The 19,528-nt window shown below is 42.6% G+C and overlaps 1 protein-coding gene across 5 annotated transcripts in view; it reads right to left on the bottom strand.

The window, feature by feature from the left end:
- The window catches only part of Rabgap1 (RAB GTPase activating protein 1), a 129,411-nt gene that overhangs the window by 12,660 nt on the left and 97,223 nt on the right, over positions 1-19,528 (bottom strand). For all 5 annotated transcript variants that reach the window (XM_059260190.1, XM_059260189.1, XM_059260191.1 and 2 more), the window contains 5 exons: positions 14,954-15,028; positions 11,856-11,981; positions 11,209-11,352; positions 10,215-10,256; positions 9,987-10,115 (listed from right to left, as the gene is read on the bottom strand). In XM_059260190.1, coding sequence (XP_059116173.1) covers positions 9,987-10,115; positions 10,215-10,256; positions 11,209-11,352; positions 11,856-11,981; positions 14,954-15,028 — 516 coding nt within the window. The remainder of the gene's footprint in view (positions 1-9,986; positions 10,116-10,214; positions 10,257-11,208; positions 11,353-11,855; positions 11,982-14,953; positions 15,029-19,528) is intronic.

Here is a 19,528-nt window from a genome sequence, read left to right as displayed (position 1 = left end):
TGGTCCCCCAAGTTACTATTAACACCACTCTATGGAACACCTATAGGCTTTGCCTATGTAATTTTGGGGTCTGTTTGATCCTAGTAATAATAATAAGCCACCATTTTCTGTAGCACACACCAGTGGTGTCACTAAATGCTTTACACCGGAGCCCCTCCCTCCCCAGGTACACCACGTCCTCATCTGAGGGTCAGGAGGTTCTGTCTTAGGACTGAAGACGTCAAGAAGGGATGATGGTAAAGTCTGGGCCTGAAGGCCTGGCCACTGGGTTCCAGTCAAAGCCCAAGCCCTCTTTCCACTATGTGATCTGCCTCTAAAAGGCACGTTTCTCTTAGAAGCAGATCTCACTGTTCCACTGTGTCCTTTCTTACTGTACTCCATGGGCTGTAGACAAAGGATGCTCTGAAGCTACCATGCTTCCTTCCCTCTCTCCCCAAGTCTTCCTTCTCCCTCCCTAGATTTTCAGGCTCTACCATGACCAACTACTTCTCTTTCTTCTGGGGAATCCTCGCTCTCTTCCTATACCTATCAGTCCTTTGTGTATTGGCGGGCACTTCTTTTGCTTCAATCATAAGTAAGAGTGAACTTCAAGATTTAGCTCTCCTTTGTTCAATTCCTTCCAAAAAGCTAACTCATTCTGTTTTTTTGTTTTTGTTTTGAAATTTCTGTATAACAACCCGTGCTGTCCTAGAACTTACTCTGTAGACCAGGCTGGCTTTGAACCCAGACATCTGCTTACCTGGGCCTCCATAGTGCTGGGATTAAAGGTGTGCACCACCAAGCCTAGCATTTTCTTGTGTTTTAAAATTATATAAAGTATGAGCTCTAGCACACAGCATGATGAAGCAGACATGTTCAGTAAGCTCTAGTTATCAGTACCAAATGACTCACTTTCCAATCTGCTCCTGGCCCAAAGGTCCAGGGAACTGCAGAAGTGGGAGCAGGTGCACATCTGCAGCACGCTGTGGCAGAGGCTGCATTTCCTCCTTCTGGTCATGCTTTGACCCAGCTCAGGCACCCTGGAGGATCCTCTCTCACTGGCTCTGACTTCTGTATGGTCTGTTAGCAGATGTGCCTCAACTGGAGCTATACTCCTGGAGTCTGGCATTGCTATCCTAAAGCCGGTGATCAGTGTGAAATCTTTGGCTCTGGCTACAGTCGCCACAAAGATGCCCATTAAACTTTTATTGTGGTCCTAAGTCACCAGAACAAACCAACAAAAACCATACCCAAATCTGTGAGATCAGTAAATTCATAAACCAGTCCTATCAGGAAATAATTGAGGCTCATGGGCAGCATGCTCTTCTACTGATGTTCTTCTCAGTCTAGGCAAAAAGAGAAGTGACGGCAGCCAAGACAAAGGCTCTCTTGAGCTTGTTCCAAAGAAAGAGCAGACACCATCTCCTGCACAGGATCTTCATACACCTTCAGGGTACTTCAGTGTTTCATTCTCAAGCAAGGCTAAGAAAGAATGAACACTTTCCTCATAACCACACATTTTGAAAGGCTAATTTCCAAATTTTATTATCTTTGATTGAAACTGGCAAACTCGGCATCCTTGGTGTCCAGTGAGTGCCAGGTGAGGTCTCAGCTCCTTCCTGAAACCTAGCCAAGAACAGGTACTCAGGTGCTGCTTCCTTCCTGCTCTGTGCTCCATGTCTGTTTCACCTGCCATGCACCTCAGTGCCTGAGCAATGCTTCAACAGGTCTCAGTCAGGCCCTCCTTCAGGGTCTGCTATGGACCATGTTCTTTATACAGCCTTTGTGACACAGGAATATCTAGATACCAACATACACATTCTGCCAAGACAGAGCTCTACTGTGACATTTCTGTTATACAGTAGTCATGAAAATACTTAAGAGACACAGTCTCCACTCAGACATCCACGACACATTTCTTGTAGTTAAACTTGGAAGGAAAGATGAGTTATGCATTCTGCTCCAGTGCTCAGAAGGCTTATGTTAGCTGACTTCTATCAGGCGCTTCAAAAATTACAGCTTTACACAAGGAGGTACTGTCATCCTTCAGCAAGACTGAAGTAAGAACTGAACCTTTGCCCTGTTTTAAGTTTCTTTCAAGAAAAAGAAACCAAACTCCTGGTCCAAGTGTGGGGTGGTAACTGAAGTGAAGCAGGTTCATACCCACTGCAGTCAGAGTGGAGCTCTGAGAAGTAGCCCTACTCAGGGATTCCTAAGCACATGACCCCTCTCTCTCTTAGGGGTAGAGTCGTACCCATCCCCTTAGCAAAATACTCCGTAAATACCTCTGTAAATGCTGTGGTCCTCAGGTAAGAATCTCCACATCAGGGACGGTGAAGACCTAGGGCATGCCAACTGGTTCATGTCTTAATTTTATTTTTACATTAATTATTTACACTATTCTGTGTGTGCACACATAGGTCTATGTGTGCCATTACCACACGTGCCATGCATCACATCTGTAGGTCAGAGGACAACTTCAGGAGTCGGTTGGTTCTTTCCTTCTACCGTGTGAATTCTGGGGCCCGAACTCAGGCTTGTCAGGCTTGGCGGCAATGACCTTTACCTGCTGAGCCATCTCAATGTCCCCCAACTTGGTATTTAGTATGAGTTCCAATGTGGTTCAAAGAGCTCTCCTTTAGCCATTCATTGGTCATGAGAACTGGATAATGCACTCTTAAACATGTGCCATCTGCGCGGTGATTCTGGTTCCCAGTCAGCCTCTGGAGCAGACAGTGCACTGTGTCAAGGCCCACACAGATGGAGAGAGGTCCGAGTGTCTGCTGACCTGGGTTCTACTGAGGTGCTCTGTGAGTCATACACCACAGCTCCAGTCTTGGCAGATGACTTGCTCATCTGTGAAATACTAATAGTGCTTCTGAGTGTGTCTAAGAGGATGTCATCACAGAAAACTACTATGTGCAGCACATAGGGAGGCCTTTTCAACAAACAGTAACTGTTATTTGCTGTTGCAATTATTATCTGGCAACCTATCTGAAGGAAACAGAGCGGCTTCCTGAATACACTGTGGTGGTTTACAACAAAAACGGCCCCCAAGGGAGTGGCTCATTAGGTGTGGCCTTGTTGCAGAAAGTCTGTCACTGTGGAGGTGGGCTTTGAAGTCTCACAGATGCTCAAGCTACGCCCAGTGAGACAGTTCACCTCCTGTTTCCTTTGGATCAAGATGTAAGGACTCTTAGCTTCAGCACCATGTCTGCCTGCATGCTGCTCTGCTTCCTGCCATGATGATAATGGGCTATATGTCTGAAACTACAAGTGATCCTTAATTGAATGTTTTCCTTTGTAAGAGCTGCTGTGGTCATGGCATCTCTTCACAGCAATAGAAACCCTAACTGAGACAACGAGCATGTATCAAACCACTTAAATGAAGTCCATTTTGCACAGAAAAACATGAACTACCCTGGCCCTTTAGAAGAAGAGCAGGTTTCCAGAATGCCTTAAGAAAGTTTTCCAGGGGTAGGAGGTGACCTGGTATGGGAGCCACAGGGAGTTCAGTTAGGCTGCTTGTTAGAGCAGCATGACAAGATTGAAGTCGAATATCTGGGTGACCTGGTGGATGGTGGGGAATAAACAAGAGGTCTGGTGCAGGAGGGATCCTGATGCAGAGTAGGATCAATGACGTAAATTCAAGAAGTTGGACACTGGCCCTCCTTCCAGCTCAAGAGTGCTTGGGGGAGATAGGAGCGTGCCTCTATACCTGCTACTTTATTTAGGCCTCAGAACAGTTTCCTGAGGTGGACAAGGCAGAGGGTTATTGCCTCATTTTTTTTTTTTTTTTAAATCAGTTGTGACATGCATAAATGAGGTTCACGGGCAACATCACAAGAACACAGTCTGGGTGACTCTTATTTCCGACCATCTCTGTGGCCTGCTCGTTACTGACCTGAACTATCATCTGATGATGGAGGCAGGCCAGGCTGCGCCAGAAGAGCCTATGTGCAGCAGCTGCTTACGGCCTCATTCTCTCTCTCACTACAACACTGCTGTCTAGTCTGACCTGCATCACACAGCAGACGGAGGCCCAAGGCTGGCCCTCTAAAATACCTGATGTAATTAAACATCATATTAAAGTTCTGAGCTTTTTATTTGTCCAAATAGCTCACACTCAGATTCCTTTAAAGATCATGAGACAGAATCAGGCATCTGAATCTGCCCGAATGCTTTTCTATAATACAAGAAAAAATTAGTAGCCAAGGCCCCAAGAGCCAACAGCCAAAGGGAACCTAGCTTGTTAAAGGAGGAGGCATGTTTCCTGCTGGCCTTGCACTAGCCAGCACTATGTAGGGCACACTATGGACAAAAGAGTCACTAGAAACAAGGCGCCACGCTCCTCACTCAAATCTAGTTCTACAATGGACGCACTCATGAACAAAACACTGTGGTCTTACCTAGCATTAGAGAGTAGCACAGCTTTGGGGACCGTGTTCAGAGAGCAAGTGTCCACGCTGAGACAGGTCAGTCCTTTATTTACAGCAAAACACAAGCACTTTTTAGAGTCTGGATCTACTGGGTTCTTATCTCCACATCACCCCACTGACAGCCTTGGCAATTACTTCTACACTCTAGGCATCTCTAAAGAGACCTCAGCGGTCACCATGAGGATTCATCTCACTGTGTGAAGCATTATGTTTTCTCAGAGTCTGTGAGTACATTAGAAAAAAAAAAAACAAAAAAAACCAAACGAGTAAATCCTACATTCCAAAGGGTTTTATGTCTCTCTAGCAGCAAATGGTTAAGATTTCAGTGGTCCAGCCATCACTGGTTTCTGCAGTAGTATCTTCTCTTACAGGCAGCCTCAAGTCCTGCACATTCATTTCATGTCTGAAATATCACATTCCCAGGATGCAATGGTTCACAGGCTCCACTTTGCCTTAGGCAGGATTCTGTTATAAAGGAGCAGAGGCTTCATCTAAGAGACTAGCTGAGCCACCTCACAAACTACTCTTCATCTAAACTAGTCTCACATCTCACACTTGTTTAGACCCTACTCCTTCCTTTCCTTGACAGCAAATTACACAATTTAGCTAAGGCTGGCCAGGAACTGGGGATCCTCCTGCCTCCAGCCTTCCAAGTCCCGAGATTCTAGGCAGATGTCCAACCCTTACATATTTCTTGAATCAAAAATTAAAAGGCCTAGAAACTCTTTTTCTCCCTTTCCTTACTCTTAAAAATTATTCATGGCACACGAGTATGAAAGCGTCACGGAGCTCCTAGGAGACTCACGAGGGGGTGTTGTGCAGCAGCGAGAACAGTTTTCTCTCTGTCTACTGACTCATAAACAAACTGACAGGATTGGTGGACTGGCTGGTGAGCCTTGATAACACACTAAGCTTAACATTAAGAGCCATGGGCTCTAGCTTCTCAAGAGACGAAACCCTTCAGTCCTGCGTTAGCTCATCTGAAGACAAAAAAAAAAAGTGCCCAAGAAACCAAAAGGAAAGGCACAGGAGAAATAGAGAGAAAGTTAAGGCTCACAGGCCCCAGAGAACATGGAGCTTTTTAAGCAACACACCCATCTTGTGGCCATTTCAGATACTGCCTTATCAAACTTAATCCTCAGTGCACTTTTTCCAGAAAGGACAGGGGCGGGCATAAGGCGGGGAGAGCACGGGAGTACAGAGTCAGAGGCTGGAGCTTCACCAGGCCTCCTGCCACTGACCACCACACCACCTGGTAAGCCACATGACTTCCCCTAAACCAGAAAGAGTAAGACACTTCTAAGAAATGACTATCCATATACCAGAAATCACAGCATTATTACAGTTTTGAAACACAGTAACACACAAGTATTTGTTTCTAGTCACTTGAGACCAAATGTTCCCAGTTTTCAAACTAATCAGTAGGTACAACCCAGTAAACAAACCACAATTTAAAAACATTAAAACAAAACAAAACAAAAACAACAGAATAGGATACCAGTGAATGGCAGAGCCAAACTTTTAAAATTCTACACCAAAAAGTTTAAAAGTTTACAAGCTAGTTCCCATACCTCACCAATTACTTAGCACAAAACCCTTTCCACGTCTGCAGGAGTCTCCAACCCCACAGCTCATTGTGTCTATTTCCTGTGCCACCTCAGGCCTCCTCCCACAGGTATAGCATAGGACACCGGGCTCATGATGCAGTTACTAGTGATTAAATCCATATCATGCAGTTCCACTATGACAATAACTTAACCACCCCCTCTGTTTTCCTCAATACATCTTGGTGTTCAGTACACCGGCAAGACGGAATTATTCCTGTGCATGCTTTATTTCATCTTTTAGCAGAAAAGGTTTATGTCTTGTAGCCTGGTGAAGCTGTAGGCTTACCTTACAGAATGAATTTCAAGAAAAATTAGCCTCACCTAGAGTAAGAACAAATGGGGCAATCATCCAAAATATACCCCAAACAGGCAAAGTTCTCCAGGACTGGGAGGAATTTCATACCCTAAACAACATATACATGGTCTACCAAAATTATGAAGGCAGATTGTTAGTCTGGACTCACTAAAAAGGATGGTCAAGAAAAAGGACATTAGCCTCTTATCTGAACTATGGAAGAAAGTGTCTATTTACTAACATGTTTTCAACTAATGACATGTAGAGCTGGAACCTCTTTTTAAGACTTGTCCAAATGTTTATAAAAGAGTAAGTGGAAACTCAACAGCATGTTCAACCGGCTAGCTAGCCAGCTTGCCAGCCAGCCAGCCAAGCAGTGTTATCTGTCAGACACTACACTTAGTGTTAAGGACTCAGCAGTAAGCAAGAACTAGTCTCTCCTCTGCGGTCAACTCTATTTCAATGAGGTCAGATAAAAGTTGTGGGTATAAAGGGCGGGGAAAGCTGTTAGATACTGTGATTAGAGAAGACATCTCTGGTATCTGAGGGGAAGACTGGATGAGGCAGTGGTGGAGCCATGCACACAGCACAAGAGTTATAAGCAGAAGAATTAGCTGCTGTAAAGAGCAGAGGGGTGAACATACTCAGAATATGTCTGAGAACACAAGGAAGCCAGGGAAGTCTGAAGCAACAAGTAAGTGAAAGAAGCAGGAGATAGAATCAGAGAGGCCGTCAAGACCTTGTACTGTGGCAGACCTGGAGCCTCAGCAGCACTCCCGAGTCCTGTGGTAAGATAAGATGACTTTAAGAATTTCAAGCAAAGGAAAAATGGGATGGTAAAAGGCAGCTAGAGGACCACTGTAGAGAGGAAGTGGTGTGAGGTGGTGAGAGTCAGGGCACACTTGAACGCCAGGCTGTAGAGTGTGAAGACAGGAAGAAGCAAGAGTGGCAGCAATGTTCCCATCCTCGGCCCCCAGGATCATCAAGAAAGGACAGGGTAAGTAGAAAGAATGTGGGCAGAAGAGAGGCCCTTCTCGAATGCTGAACCATGAGCAACACAACTGACTGTGTCAGAGCTTGCTTGGCTCTGTGCCCTGTACAAACCCATCCCCATGCGACCATACAGTGCCTGTTATCTGTCTGAAGAAACAGATGAGCGAATCCCAGCAGCAGCCCTCACTTCTTGAACCTTTACTAATTCCTAAGCACTATAGCAATCAATGTACATACTATCATGGTTAACCCACACATAAAAGCACTTAGCCCACGGCATGTGGCATGTTGTAAACAATTTCAGATAGTGTGGTGGTACTGTGTTCCCCAAAATATTGTGTACCTTAATAAACTTATCTGGGGTCAGAGAACAGAAAAGCCACAAGATACTTAGGCTAGAAAATGTTGGCACACACCTTTAATCCTAGCATTCCAGAGACAGAAATCCCTCTGGATCTCTGTGAGTTCAAGGTCGCATTGGAAACAGCCAGGCCTAGTGACTCACGCCTTTAATCCCAGAAAGCAGCCTTTAATCCCAGGGAGTGGTGGTAGAAAGCAGAAAGGTTTATAAGGCCAGAAACTAGCAGCATTTGGCTGGTTAAGCGTTTGGCTGGTTAAGCATTCAGGCTTCTAGCAGCAGTTCAGCTGAGAGCCATTGGGATGAGGACACAGAAGCTTCCAGTCTGAGGAAACAGGACCAGCTGAGGAACTGGCAAGGTGAGATAGCTGTGGCTTGTTCTGTCTCTCTGTTCTACCAGCATTGACCCCAATAACTGGCCTCAGGTTTGATTTTATTAGTAAGAACTGTTAAGATTCCTGCTACAAGATAGCCTTACTTTTTTCATGTTAATAGGATTTTTTTTTTAAAATCATTCCTTTAATGACCATGAGGCCATTCTGAGCCTTACCTGACTCCTCAAGGTACAAAGTCACACCCACATGATTATGTGTAAGCACTAAGACAACGATCAGCTGCTGCTCCACAGTGCTTTGGATATGGATGTGTGGGTTCACACACACTAACTGAGCTACTTTCTTACAGCACCTACATTCACATTTCTCTCATTCATGTATTTGGACACTTTCTAGATCATACTTTATCTCACTTCCCTATGCATTAACAGAGGGTCGTCTTTGTTAAACTGGTCTGACACATGACCCAGGCTGATGTTATTTTACAGACCAGAAAGTGGAGCCTTGAAGGGGGAAAACAGCTCTGTATTCAGATCTGAGTCCAGTGCCTGCTCTATGGCCTGTGGTGACATCAAACTCTGCACTGTACCTCATGGGAACCCAAATGCAATTTTTATTTCGTCTGTCTCTATCCTGAAATTCCCAATTCAAGTCTCTTCAACTACAGTATTTTCTCTTTAAAAATACAAATTTATCAAAACATGAGTACATTGCAATTGTTTATATTTTAACCATAAAACCCCATAAAACTTGTAAAGCCATGTTAAGTTATATTATGAGGCTTCTCCACATATTTTTACTTCTTTTTTAGAGAATTTCTAATCACAACAACAAATGTCAAAGGGTGAAGTTAGCACAGTGAAAACCAAGAAAACAAAATTCTGTCCCCAACCAGCTCAGTGTCGGCAGGGCTGTCTCATTGGTCTGTAAACTGGACAGTAACACTCTTCCGACAGCCCAGGCCAGCAAGGCCAATGAGCTTCAACTCAAGATATGAGATACAGTCATCCCTCAGGATCCACAGGAGCTGGGTCCAAAATCAGAGCATGCTCAGTCCTTTACATCAAGTAGTGAAGTACTTGTGTAGAACCTGCATGCACTCTACCATACAAAGAGAAATGACCTCCAGATTACCAATAACACCTAAACACAATATAAATGCTGCATATTAATTGGTGTACTATTTAGGGAATAATGACAATGAAAAAATAATCTGTGTTTTTGTATCCATGTATTTTCCCCCAAATACCTTCAATCCACAATTGGTTGAGCCCATGGAGAGGAAACACACAGATACAGAAAGCCAAGTGTATATGAAGGTGTTTTGAAAACAGAAAGGTACAAGCTATACAACACAAAAGCACAAGTCCTTATTATGGGGTGTGAGTCCTTAACTTGAAAATGGGAAATCCTGCATGCTATCAAAATTGATACTGTTTTGTTTTTGTTTCATTTGGTTTTGTGAGTTAGTCTTGCTGTGCAGAGAGAGCTCATATATATAACCCAGGCAGGCCTGAAACTAAAGATCCTCCTGCCTCAGCCTCTGGAGCGCTGAGACTACAGGTGTATATCACCAAGCTCAATAAATCTGAAAAATTTTTATTATTGACATGACATGATATCGGACATGTGACATGTGACATCACAGTCAAAACACAAGCACATTTAAACAATGATGTAATTATCTTCAGGCTGTATACACCAACTATATATGAAATACACATGAATTTGCGAAGCATACTTGAGTTCTAACCCCTGGATAGTTCAGTAAAATAAAAATATCAACAATGCCACTCCTATCAGAACAAAACACAATAGAAAGCCCCTAATCGGTTCTTAAACACTCATGTGCAAATGTTTACGATAAAGGACATTCAATGTGAACTATCAAATATAAATTACAAGCATTAACAATTTAATCAGAAAATCTGAGACATTCATTGAAAAACAAAGAATGAATTAATACAAATGTTATTTTACCTTTGTGTTGCAGGCTAGCTCCATGAGCCTCTTTGCATTTTCTTCTGAGCGGTACCTTTTAGGGAGCTGAACCCTGAAGAACTTCAAGGCACCCTCGAAGTCCGTCAACAGCAAGTCATCCTTGGAAGTCTTGAAGAAAGAAAAGACAACCACAGAGCACAATGGCCACTTAGCATGAGATGCAAACCACAGACACAATGGAATAGGGCAGGACGCCAGAAGACATACCTTTAGTAATCCAAGGGCGACATTAAAAATGACACTTATTCCCTGAAAGAGAAGAGACAAGACAGTTGTAGTGTCTGTATCTGGTCTGTTCTGTTAGCTGCAGGGACATCAGGAAAGGCACTTAAAGGAAACCACTCCAGCCCTATTCCGACACTCAGAGAATGAACGCTTTTCCTAAACAGCCCGATTCCAGACCAAATGTTAGAGCCATAACATAGTGACTTTCAACATGGCAACCCCATATACATACACACAGGAGCAAAAAAGGAGAAAGAATGCATACCAACATTTCATATATAGTTAAACTGTGCAAACAAGGGATCCAAGTCTCTTCATTGCTTTTATCATATTTTCTGAAGGTCTGCCATAAGCACATTCTTTTAAAAGTAGTTGTTTCTTTCTTTCTTAACACAGACACACCTTTCAAATCTCAACCCATGTCATGGCTAAGGACATTTTTCACACTGCCTTGTTTCTATTCAGTGACAATGTTCTACTTTCAGTAACTCCCCACCCAGCCTCAAGTCATCAAGTCATTAGCTGGTATGGTCACGTAACTCAGCCTACCCAATGGAGATGCTGGGCGGGACCTCCAGCAAGGGCTGTCACTAAAAAGAAGGCAGAGTTAGGAGTGGTGGCCCACAACTGCTCTCTGCACCCGGGAGACAGTAAACAAACACGTCCCTCAGAAGGAGGGTCCCTCAGAAGGAGGGACAGGTAGTTCTAACGGGGAGACTCTGAGAAGGCAGGGCACTGCCGACCTCTGTCTTCCTACCTCTATTTCATTTACTCAGTGTCACAGAGCCAAACTGAACACTAACTCATCTGTCTAACGTGTTTCTTCTTAGCAGAGAACCTCTGTGACAAGGGTGAGCAGGACACTGGCCTCAGGATGAGCCACCTCAGCCCAGATTTGGCAATACCTAAACAAAACAGAGGACAAGAGATTTGACAGAGCTAATAGTGGAAGAACATACACAATCTAAGTACATACCTCACATAAGAGCAGGTCGATGATGTGAAAGACCATGTAGAGAGGGAATTTTGCAGTGAAAAGTGTAAGAAACCACTGGGAGGCATACATGTGTGCTTCAAGGCTGATATCCAGGAAGTGGTTGTACAGGTCAGGAATGTATTCCTGAAAAGTAAGCTAATTAGTCCTGGGCACATATGCAGCTATCCTATATTTCTTAGGAGGCTAATAAATCTTCCAGCAGTAGCCCAAAAAGTCATATACTTGTGTTTTTCTAAACCTCTCTGAAGTGCTTGGAATACTTAACAGTTATTTTCCATACTACAAACTAGTTGAAAGAAAGAGGAATTCCCTAGAACAGTGACAAGTATTTGGAAAACCATTTACTTCCAAGTTGTGACATGCTTTGGGAAAGTCTGTTTCCTTTTGTAGCTCTGGGGAACATTTCCTCCCTGCATTTGCTATAGAAAAGGGCCTGACTACACAATTTGCTCTTAGGTTGTTTCTACAACTGAAAACTCAGCTTAAACATATCAGATTCCCAGTGCTGTTGGATCTCTGCATCCTCATCACATAGTGAGAAACAATAGAAATAAAAGTCATTGTTCCTCAATCCATCTGCCATTAAGTTTGCACCTATTTGTCCAACCCAGTCTGAGTTCCCTTACCTGCATGAGGCGCTCCAACTGGTAGAACTTGCAATGTAGATCTTCAAAATTTTGCTTGAAAAGTTCCCTGAGGCCATAGTCAAACATGATCTTGACCAGAACACTGAATGCCTGTTCTTCGGGCATCTGTAACAGATGGGTAGTGGGGGAGTGGGATATAGAACAATTACTCCAGTATCTCTAGCTTGTCCCTCCACTATCAGGAAATGGACTCAAATTTTATTTAATAACATTAATTCACTCAGGCAAAGAATGTTAAATGAGGCCTACTCTGTGCTACCACTGCCTTCCCCATAGCAAGAGTGTAATGAACTATGAACTGGTAGAAGGACTGGTGAGCACCTAGGACAGGGAAGCTTGTGAATCAAGAACAGGTTCTGCTCAGAGGACAGGATTAGAGGTGGGTACAAACAGGCTGATACACACTATGTTTCAGCTTTCTGAAATAATGAGGACTTTGTTCAATTATTTGTCTTCCCTTTGCCACAATGTCATTCTAGCAAATTATTTTTCCTTTCCTATCATAGTAAAAAAGTTTGTGGGGCTGGAGAGATGGCTCAATGGTTAGGAACACTGACCACTCTTGCAGAAGATCTCAGTTTGCTTCCTACTACCCACATGGCGGCTCACAAACATCTGTAACTCTAGTTCCTGGGAATCCACTGTCTTCTAGGCTCTGTGAGCACCTACATGTATATCATGCATGTATTTGTGTGCTCATGCAGGCACACAAATACACATAAATTAAAAATAAGTCTTAAGATGTAGCTTGTCTTAAAAACAAAACAAAAGAATAGCTTATTCTAGAAGAGCTTTCCACATTCTCCAGTCTATGCTATTACGCAACATGTACAGCAGTGGTACAGTGGTGCTGAATTACCACAGACCCTCCTCCGTTTCTGTCTACAGATGCCCACTTAGGACTAAGTGCATCTTCTATGGCTTTATGGAACATTCCTCCAAGAATATGGAGATAGTCTAAGTTTCAAAACAGAAGGCTAACACTGGCAATGTTAAAGCTTCATGTAACTGTAGCAAGCCTCAGAAAAGTCAAGATAGTGGGCAAGCTACCACGGAACATGATGTTGGAGGTCGGCAGAGCATGGGACCCATTGAGAAAATGGCACAGCAAAAGCAATACAGGACAAAGCATAGTAGATCTTATTGGGAAGGACAAGCTGTTTGGGGCAAAATGCTAGATTTTCTGAGATTTTTGTTGTGAAAGGAACATGTTAGGGAGAAGAGGTTTGATTTGTGTGGTATTTCTGATATGGGGTTGCCCATTTCTCTTGCAAGAAAACACACACTCAGGAAGCAGCAGGAGTTCTAAATTGGACTCCGATTGAGGAAACCATTTTCAAGGGGTGGTGATAATTAAATGGGAATAAATGTTCTTTGTGTGAAACTACAACAAATAAATAAATAGATGAACCATATAGGTGTGTAAGACTGAGATATAAAGTCTGTCTAAAATAACAAATCAAAGTTAAAGAAAAAAACAACTGATCTGTTTATTAATGTCATAGCATTAGTATATACTCCAAATTCCCCACAATGTTCTAATTCATCCAGAACTAACCTTGCTCTTCTCTGTAACTCTGCTGTACCTGCTACAGACATCACCAAGCTGAGCTCCCAGTAAAGTACACAGAGCTTTTTCTTTTGACCTGTAAGGCCATCTTTACAAAATGGCTTAAAATCCTCCTAAGACTTCCTGCCCTCTCAAAGCAAACATGTAAGCTTTATTTTGGCTTGCATGGTTTCCTGATGGCCCGTGTTCTCCTCTCTAACACTGTCTCTGTCTTCCCTTCCTCCCACTGCAGTCCCACTATGCCTCTTTTAATTCCATGCATTTGAAATTCTTCAGTTTTTACACACTATATGATTCCCATTGACAGCAGTAGTCTACTCTATTTTATGATTTTAAAATACTTCTATTGCAACATAACAAGGAAAAAGGTTAAATGACACTGAAAAGCACACAAGAGAGTGACAGCCTTTCTTGTTTTTCAGAGTCCACTGCACTGTACTGGTTATCTGCCAAGAGGAGCCTTTAATCTAAACAAGGATCTCTGTTACAGTCTTACACTGTTCATTGCATTTTATCTGTATGGAGCCATTAAAATCCCTGCAAGCATGCTTGTCTGTTTACAGATGGTGGAATCACTAGGTTTATCTTGTGCTCACTCTTAGCTTCAAATTTCCAGCAGCAGTCAGAACTGCTGATACCACCTGGGGAGTATTCTTGTCACACATTTTTAAGTTAAATAATAAGAAAATGATTAGGCAAATTAAGAATGTGACATATTTTATGAGGCAATGTGCTTAAATTTTTTTTAAAAAGTCAATGGCTTGAAACAAAGACAATAGGGTGGTTTTGTAAGGACAAAAGATAAACAAATACAGCATCTGATTTGTTGCTGGATCATACTGTAATGGCCATAATGGAGTGGCATATGGGCAGGGGATATAGCTCATAGGTAAGAAACTCACCTAGCATGCTGTGTTCCTGGGTTCAATCCCTAGTACAGCAGAATAACCAATAGCTAATGTAGCACACATGTACTGGGATGGAGCACTGAGTGTGGACTGTGTGCCAGGCAGGACGTGAGTGTGGGATGTGATCATATTACAGTTATGATGTAGAATACCCTGGTCCTTACAAGACACAAGCTCAAATGTTTGCTACTTTCTTTTTAAAAGATAGTAAGTTGTGTTTGTGGAAATGGAAAATGAAGATAAAGAATAAATCAGTAAGTGGAAGTCAAATTAAGAGTACTAAATATGGCTGTTCAGCTTAACGTAGTTCTGACATTTCTATGGATTTAAAAAGGTTGGAGAGTAGAGGTCTTTATTAAATGAAGGCATGAATAAAATGGTACTAAAGAAAGCCTTGCTTCCTTCCTAGCATATGAACTTCCAAACAGTTACTAATGATAGTGGCTATTTTACAGACGACAAAATGTCCCCAAGGGTCAACCAATACTGAAGTTTGTCTAATCTTCTGAAAAATAAAAAGAAAATCTAACCTGCCATACCTTAGCCACACGTAAGCCCAGAGAGGCTCGTGCAGCTGTGACACAGACCCGACTACTCACGTGGAGAAGCAGCACAGCTGCAAGGAAGGACTGGCCCTGGCAATAACCGATTTCTTCATCATACACAGAGTATGCCTGCAAAGGGACAAAAACCAAAGTAGTTAAAAGGATGACTCATTCACTGGGTGATGGTGGTGCACGCCTTTAATCCCAGCACTCAGGAAGCAGAAGCAGATAGATCTCTAATTTGAGGCCAGCCTGGTCTACAGAGCGAGTTCCAGGACAGCTGGGGCTACACGAAGGAACCCTGCCTTGAAAAAATAAAAAAGGAATGACTCATTCATGGGCCATGCCTGCTCTCTGGGACCTTGAAGACAGGAAGCAAGAGGATGCTATCTAAGCCTCACGGGACCATTTTGAAGGCCAAAGAATGATGCTAATCTATCTCTCTAGTCCCAGTGTCATCCTTACAGTAAAGGAGCTGTCACCAGTGGCCAAGGAGAAAGTTCATCAAAAATGAGCTGAGCATTAAATCAGATTCTAACAGCTCCTGTTCTAAAAGCTCATGTGATCACCCTGGGATGCTCTTCTCTGCCTGAAAAATGTATTCTTCCTCTAAACCCAAAAAATGTTCCAATTCAACCAGAATGAATCACTCTCTTCTCTGTAACTCTGTGGTACTTGCTAAACATACATGGCTATTATAGCATTTACTAGGCCACATTTTAAGTGTGCATCTTCTCTAGGACTCCTGAGAGACTGGTACTGACTAGTTAATATTATTCACCCATCTGTCTGTATAAAAGGCTTTCTGGTAAGAGTGATGGCTCTAAAATCTTTTGTGGCTTTCTCTGGATTCCTATTTTTAATTTCCTTGGCAGTAGATGATTACTCTCATTGCCTATGGACATTATCTTGACTAGAACACTGACATCTACAATTCCCCATGGTCCCTTCTCTGCTGCTCTTGAGCTGTTTTTTGTGATGTGATTAACACTAGTAGTTCTCATGTACACTATGGCAGAAAGGGGGAAAGCCCGTAAAGCAATGGTTCTCAACCTGTGGGTCATGACCCCTTGGGGTTGCATATTGGCTATTTACATTATGATTCATAAGAGTAGCAATAAAAATAATTTTATGGTTGGGGATTACCATAACATGAGGAACTGTATTAAAGGGTCGAAGCATTAGGAAGGTTGAGGACCACCGCTATAAAGTAATGATGCTATTCCCTGTATGACAAATTTATTTCTGTTGAATGCTGTTGGCTGCTAAGAGACACTGGATTATAAAAGCTGCTAGATTAAACTAACCTGTATATTTAAAAAATATCTTGATATTTTAAAAATACACTTCAAAAATTAGGTCAAAAGGTATGTTGCTTTGGGGGAGAGGTTATGCTCTTATTTCCACAGGAAACGAGAAGCTGTGGATTCATTCCTGGTTAAAGAACATCAGGTTTGATTGGGAAGGACCTCCCTGAAATCCTGGCTACAGACATAAAAAATAAACCTAGAAGAACTACAAGTAATGTATATTTTACCTGCTCAAACATAAAACAAAAAAAATCATCTTTAACTGACTTGGTGCACGCCACACATTCCATACCTGTAATGGATACTGCCTTTGAAATTTTATGTAATTTCAGAACAAGGGGACCAAATACCAATGAAAACGGATGACCCAGGTAATCTAGCATTTCAAAATGCCTCCATTACAGTCTTCTCAAAATTCAGCATCCAAACCAGCTTCAAGGTTGCTGGCTGAGATGGTCCAACCTCATGGACTACTCCAGCCAAGACTTCATTATTATCCTAATTTTCTCAAGGTTCCCCCAAAGATACCAGCACCCCCAGACAACAAGAAGTAGTCTAAGGAACAGTGCCCACATTCCCAAAATATTGGTGGATGTTTGTTATCATTTAAGGGGGTTAGTTACAAGTTGTTATTGGAAATGGTCAGAAAAAAAATGCTAAACAAAGGAGATTAGATTCAGGGATCTTGTTCTAAACAGAAAAAGGGGGGTATGGAAATGATAGTATAAAAAAGTAGATTGTTAAATCTACTTTAATCCAAAAAGCAACAACCAGTCTTGAATATTTTACATTGGTATGAATTTTTGTATAATGATACAAATTTGAGGTTATTTTTGTTATACTGTATATGTTTTTACTCATTTAAGATATTTTTGTATGTTGATACAAACTTAAGATTATTTTTCTTAGAACATACTGTACATATCTTTCTATTCTTGTATAAGATATTATACCTATGCAGCTCATTTAACAATATAATGTAAAGTTCTTGTCCTCAAAAGTTATTACTACAAACTATTTAGGATAATAAAGAAACGCAGGGCCGGGCGGTGGTGGCGCACGCCTTTAATCCCAGCACTCGGGAGGCAGAGCCAGGCGGATCTCTGTGAGTTCGAGGCCAGCCTGGGCTACCAAGTGAGTTCCAGGAAAGGCGCAAAGCTACACAGAGAAACCCTGTCTCGAAAAACAAAAAAAAAAAAAAAAGAAAGAAATGCAGGTTGGTAGTCACCTATTATAATCAAACTTGTAGTCATGTTAGGTATGTTTTCAAGGTCAAACAGATATATTTACATAGGCAGATGTCTTCAAACACTTCAAAGACCTATAGACTATGGCATTTAATATATTTAATAACATAAGGTTTTTCATGACAGTGAGACATGTCTGTTCCTGACAGCAGCCATTTACTTCAAAAGAAGATGATGAGCATTGAAGAACCTTCATATAGAGTTTGATTTCTTTATGGCAAAAGCTAGACACGTGGGCAAAGAAACAGCCCTTGCCTCAACTGCTGACAGTATACTGTCCAAACTGGACAAGCAGGACGCAAAAACAAAAAAACAAAAAGTGACTGCCAAACTTTGCCAAGACAAGTAGGACAGTCCTTCAAAATTCCTGCTTCTCAGAAACGTCTGTCAGATATACTAAGCCTGTAGGCCAAAGTTGGATGCCCCAGTGTTACAGAAGAACCCAGGGTGATTGTCCAGGCAGCCAGATGTCCATCGTTGGATAACATTTCATCTTTCTAGGGTCTTGTATGTATGTATATATATGTATGCATGCAGATTTTATCATTAGCTTTTAGAGACATCATAGCTTTATAATCCTATCTTCATAAACTCAGGTAGGAGTCACTGTAATTTTAGTAGGCTTTCCGGCTCCTCACAGCTTGTCTGATGAGAGGGCTACAAGAAGAACGTACACTTTTTTCAAAGACAAGATACAAAATAAGAGCTTTAGAAAGAACCTGTTTATAACACCAGGAGGCACATCTCTTTCCACACCTTAAGTTAATAAAAATTAATGTTAGAGCCAATATTGCTAAGAGTGTGTTGAAAACTATCACTGGAGACAGCCAACTTCTCTGGGAAGCATTTTGTATCATCAGCAGTTTATCAGTTACAGTCAGAGGCCTGTGTTTGTTAGTTTTGCTGGATCTTGTGCACATTATTTATACACACTACTACTACTACTACTATCGTAATGTTGACTTACTGTCCCCACTCAGCCTTCTTAGGCAAAGAGCTCAGCACAGCTTAAGCAACTTTATATAGCTTTATATACATGCATGGACTCTTCATAGGTAGAGAACAGAGGGGAACTGTAGGGAAAAGGCGCTGACTAAAGAAACCCACCCTGACCCTGGAGCCCAGAACTAGGGAAAGATGACTCAGATTAGGCCAGTGAAAGAAACACAGTTTGGCTCAAATCAGAGCCATCTCTGGCCCTGACCAACTGACTTGTGAAATCAACCAATCACAGAGCAGGATAGTAGAACCCTGGCCCTGGGGTCCAGGACCAGGGAAAGAAATACAGGGTGGGTTTGGGACACTTTATCCCCAAAGCCAGAACCAAGGAAACATGCCCTGACTCTGGAACTAGTGCCAAAGAAACGCTGCTGGTCCCTAGAATCAGAGTCAGTAAAAGAAATGTGCCCTGACCTTAAAATTAGTGTCAAAAAGCTAAGTAAGGCCAGTGAAAGAAACACAGTTTGGCTTGGATCAGAGCATCTCTGGCCCTGGCCAACTGACTTGTAAAACCAACCAATCATAGAGCAGGACAGAACCCTGGGCCCCAAGTCAACCCCTGGTTGATTCCACCCCCAGGACATCCTATATAAACTGCTCTGCCTGGTCAGTTAAAAAGGAGAGCTGTTCTTTCCACCCTGGTAGAGGCAGCTACTCTCCTGGACTCCTCCTTCCCAAATAAACCACTTTCTCAAAAGAGTTTTGGGTGTGAAGATCTTCATTCACTGGTGCAGAGAAGATCCTTGCTGAGACATCCCTCAGTGGACAGAGCAAGAGAGACCTGAAAAAGTAACACCTTTCTCCGGAGCCAGAGGAGACTGCTACATTTCTGCAGGGGTTTCCCATTTTGCAGAGTGAAGCAAAAGCAGCAATATATCTTAAGCTGGAGAAGCAGAGCTCTGCTAGGAAGCCCCCTTAAGTGGGGGCTGAGCAAAGCTCAGCTGTAGCAGCTCTCCAGGAGAGGAGCAGGATTGCTATATCCTGCGGGAGACCATCCCCCATCACACCAGGTATAGCCTGACTCTCCCGAACAGTCAGGATACCTTTCCCTGCAGAGCTCTTGGCAGCTCCAG

This window comes from Peromyscus eremicus, chromosome 4 (assembly GCF_949786415.1).
Source record: "Peromyscus eremicus chromosome 4, PerEre_H2_v1, whole genome shotgun sequence".
NCBI lineage: Eukaryota > Metazoa > Chordata > Mammalia > Rodentia > Cricetidae > Peromyscus > Peromyscus eremicus.
Note: the sequence above shows the minus strand (reverse complement) of the source record. Positions and strands in the feature narration are given on the sequence as shown.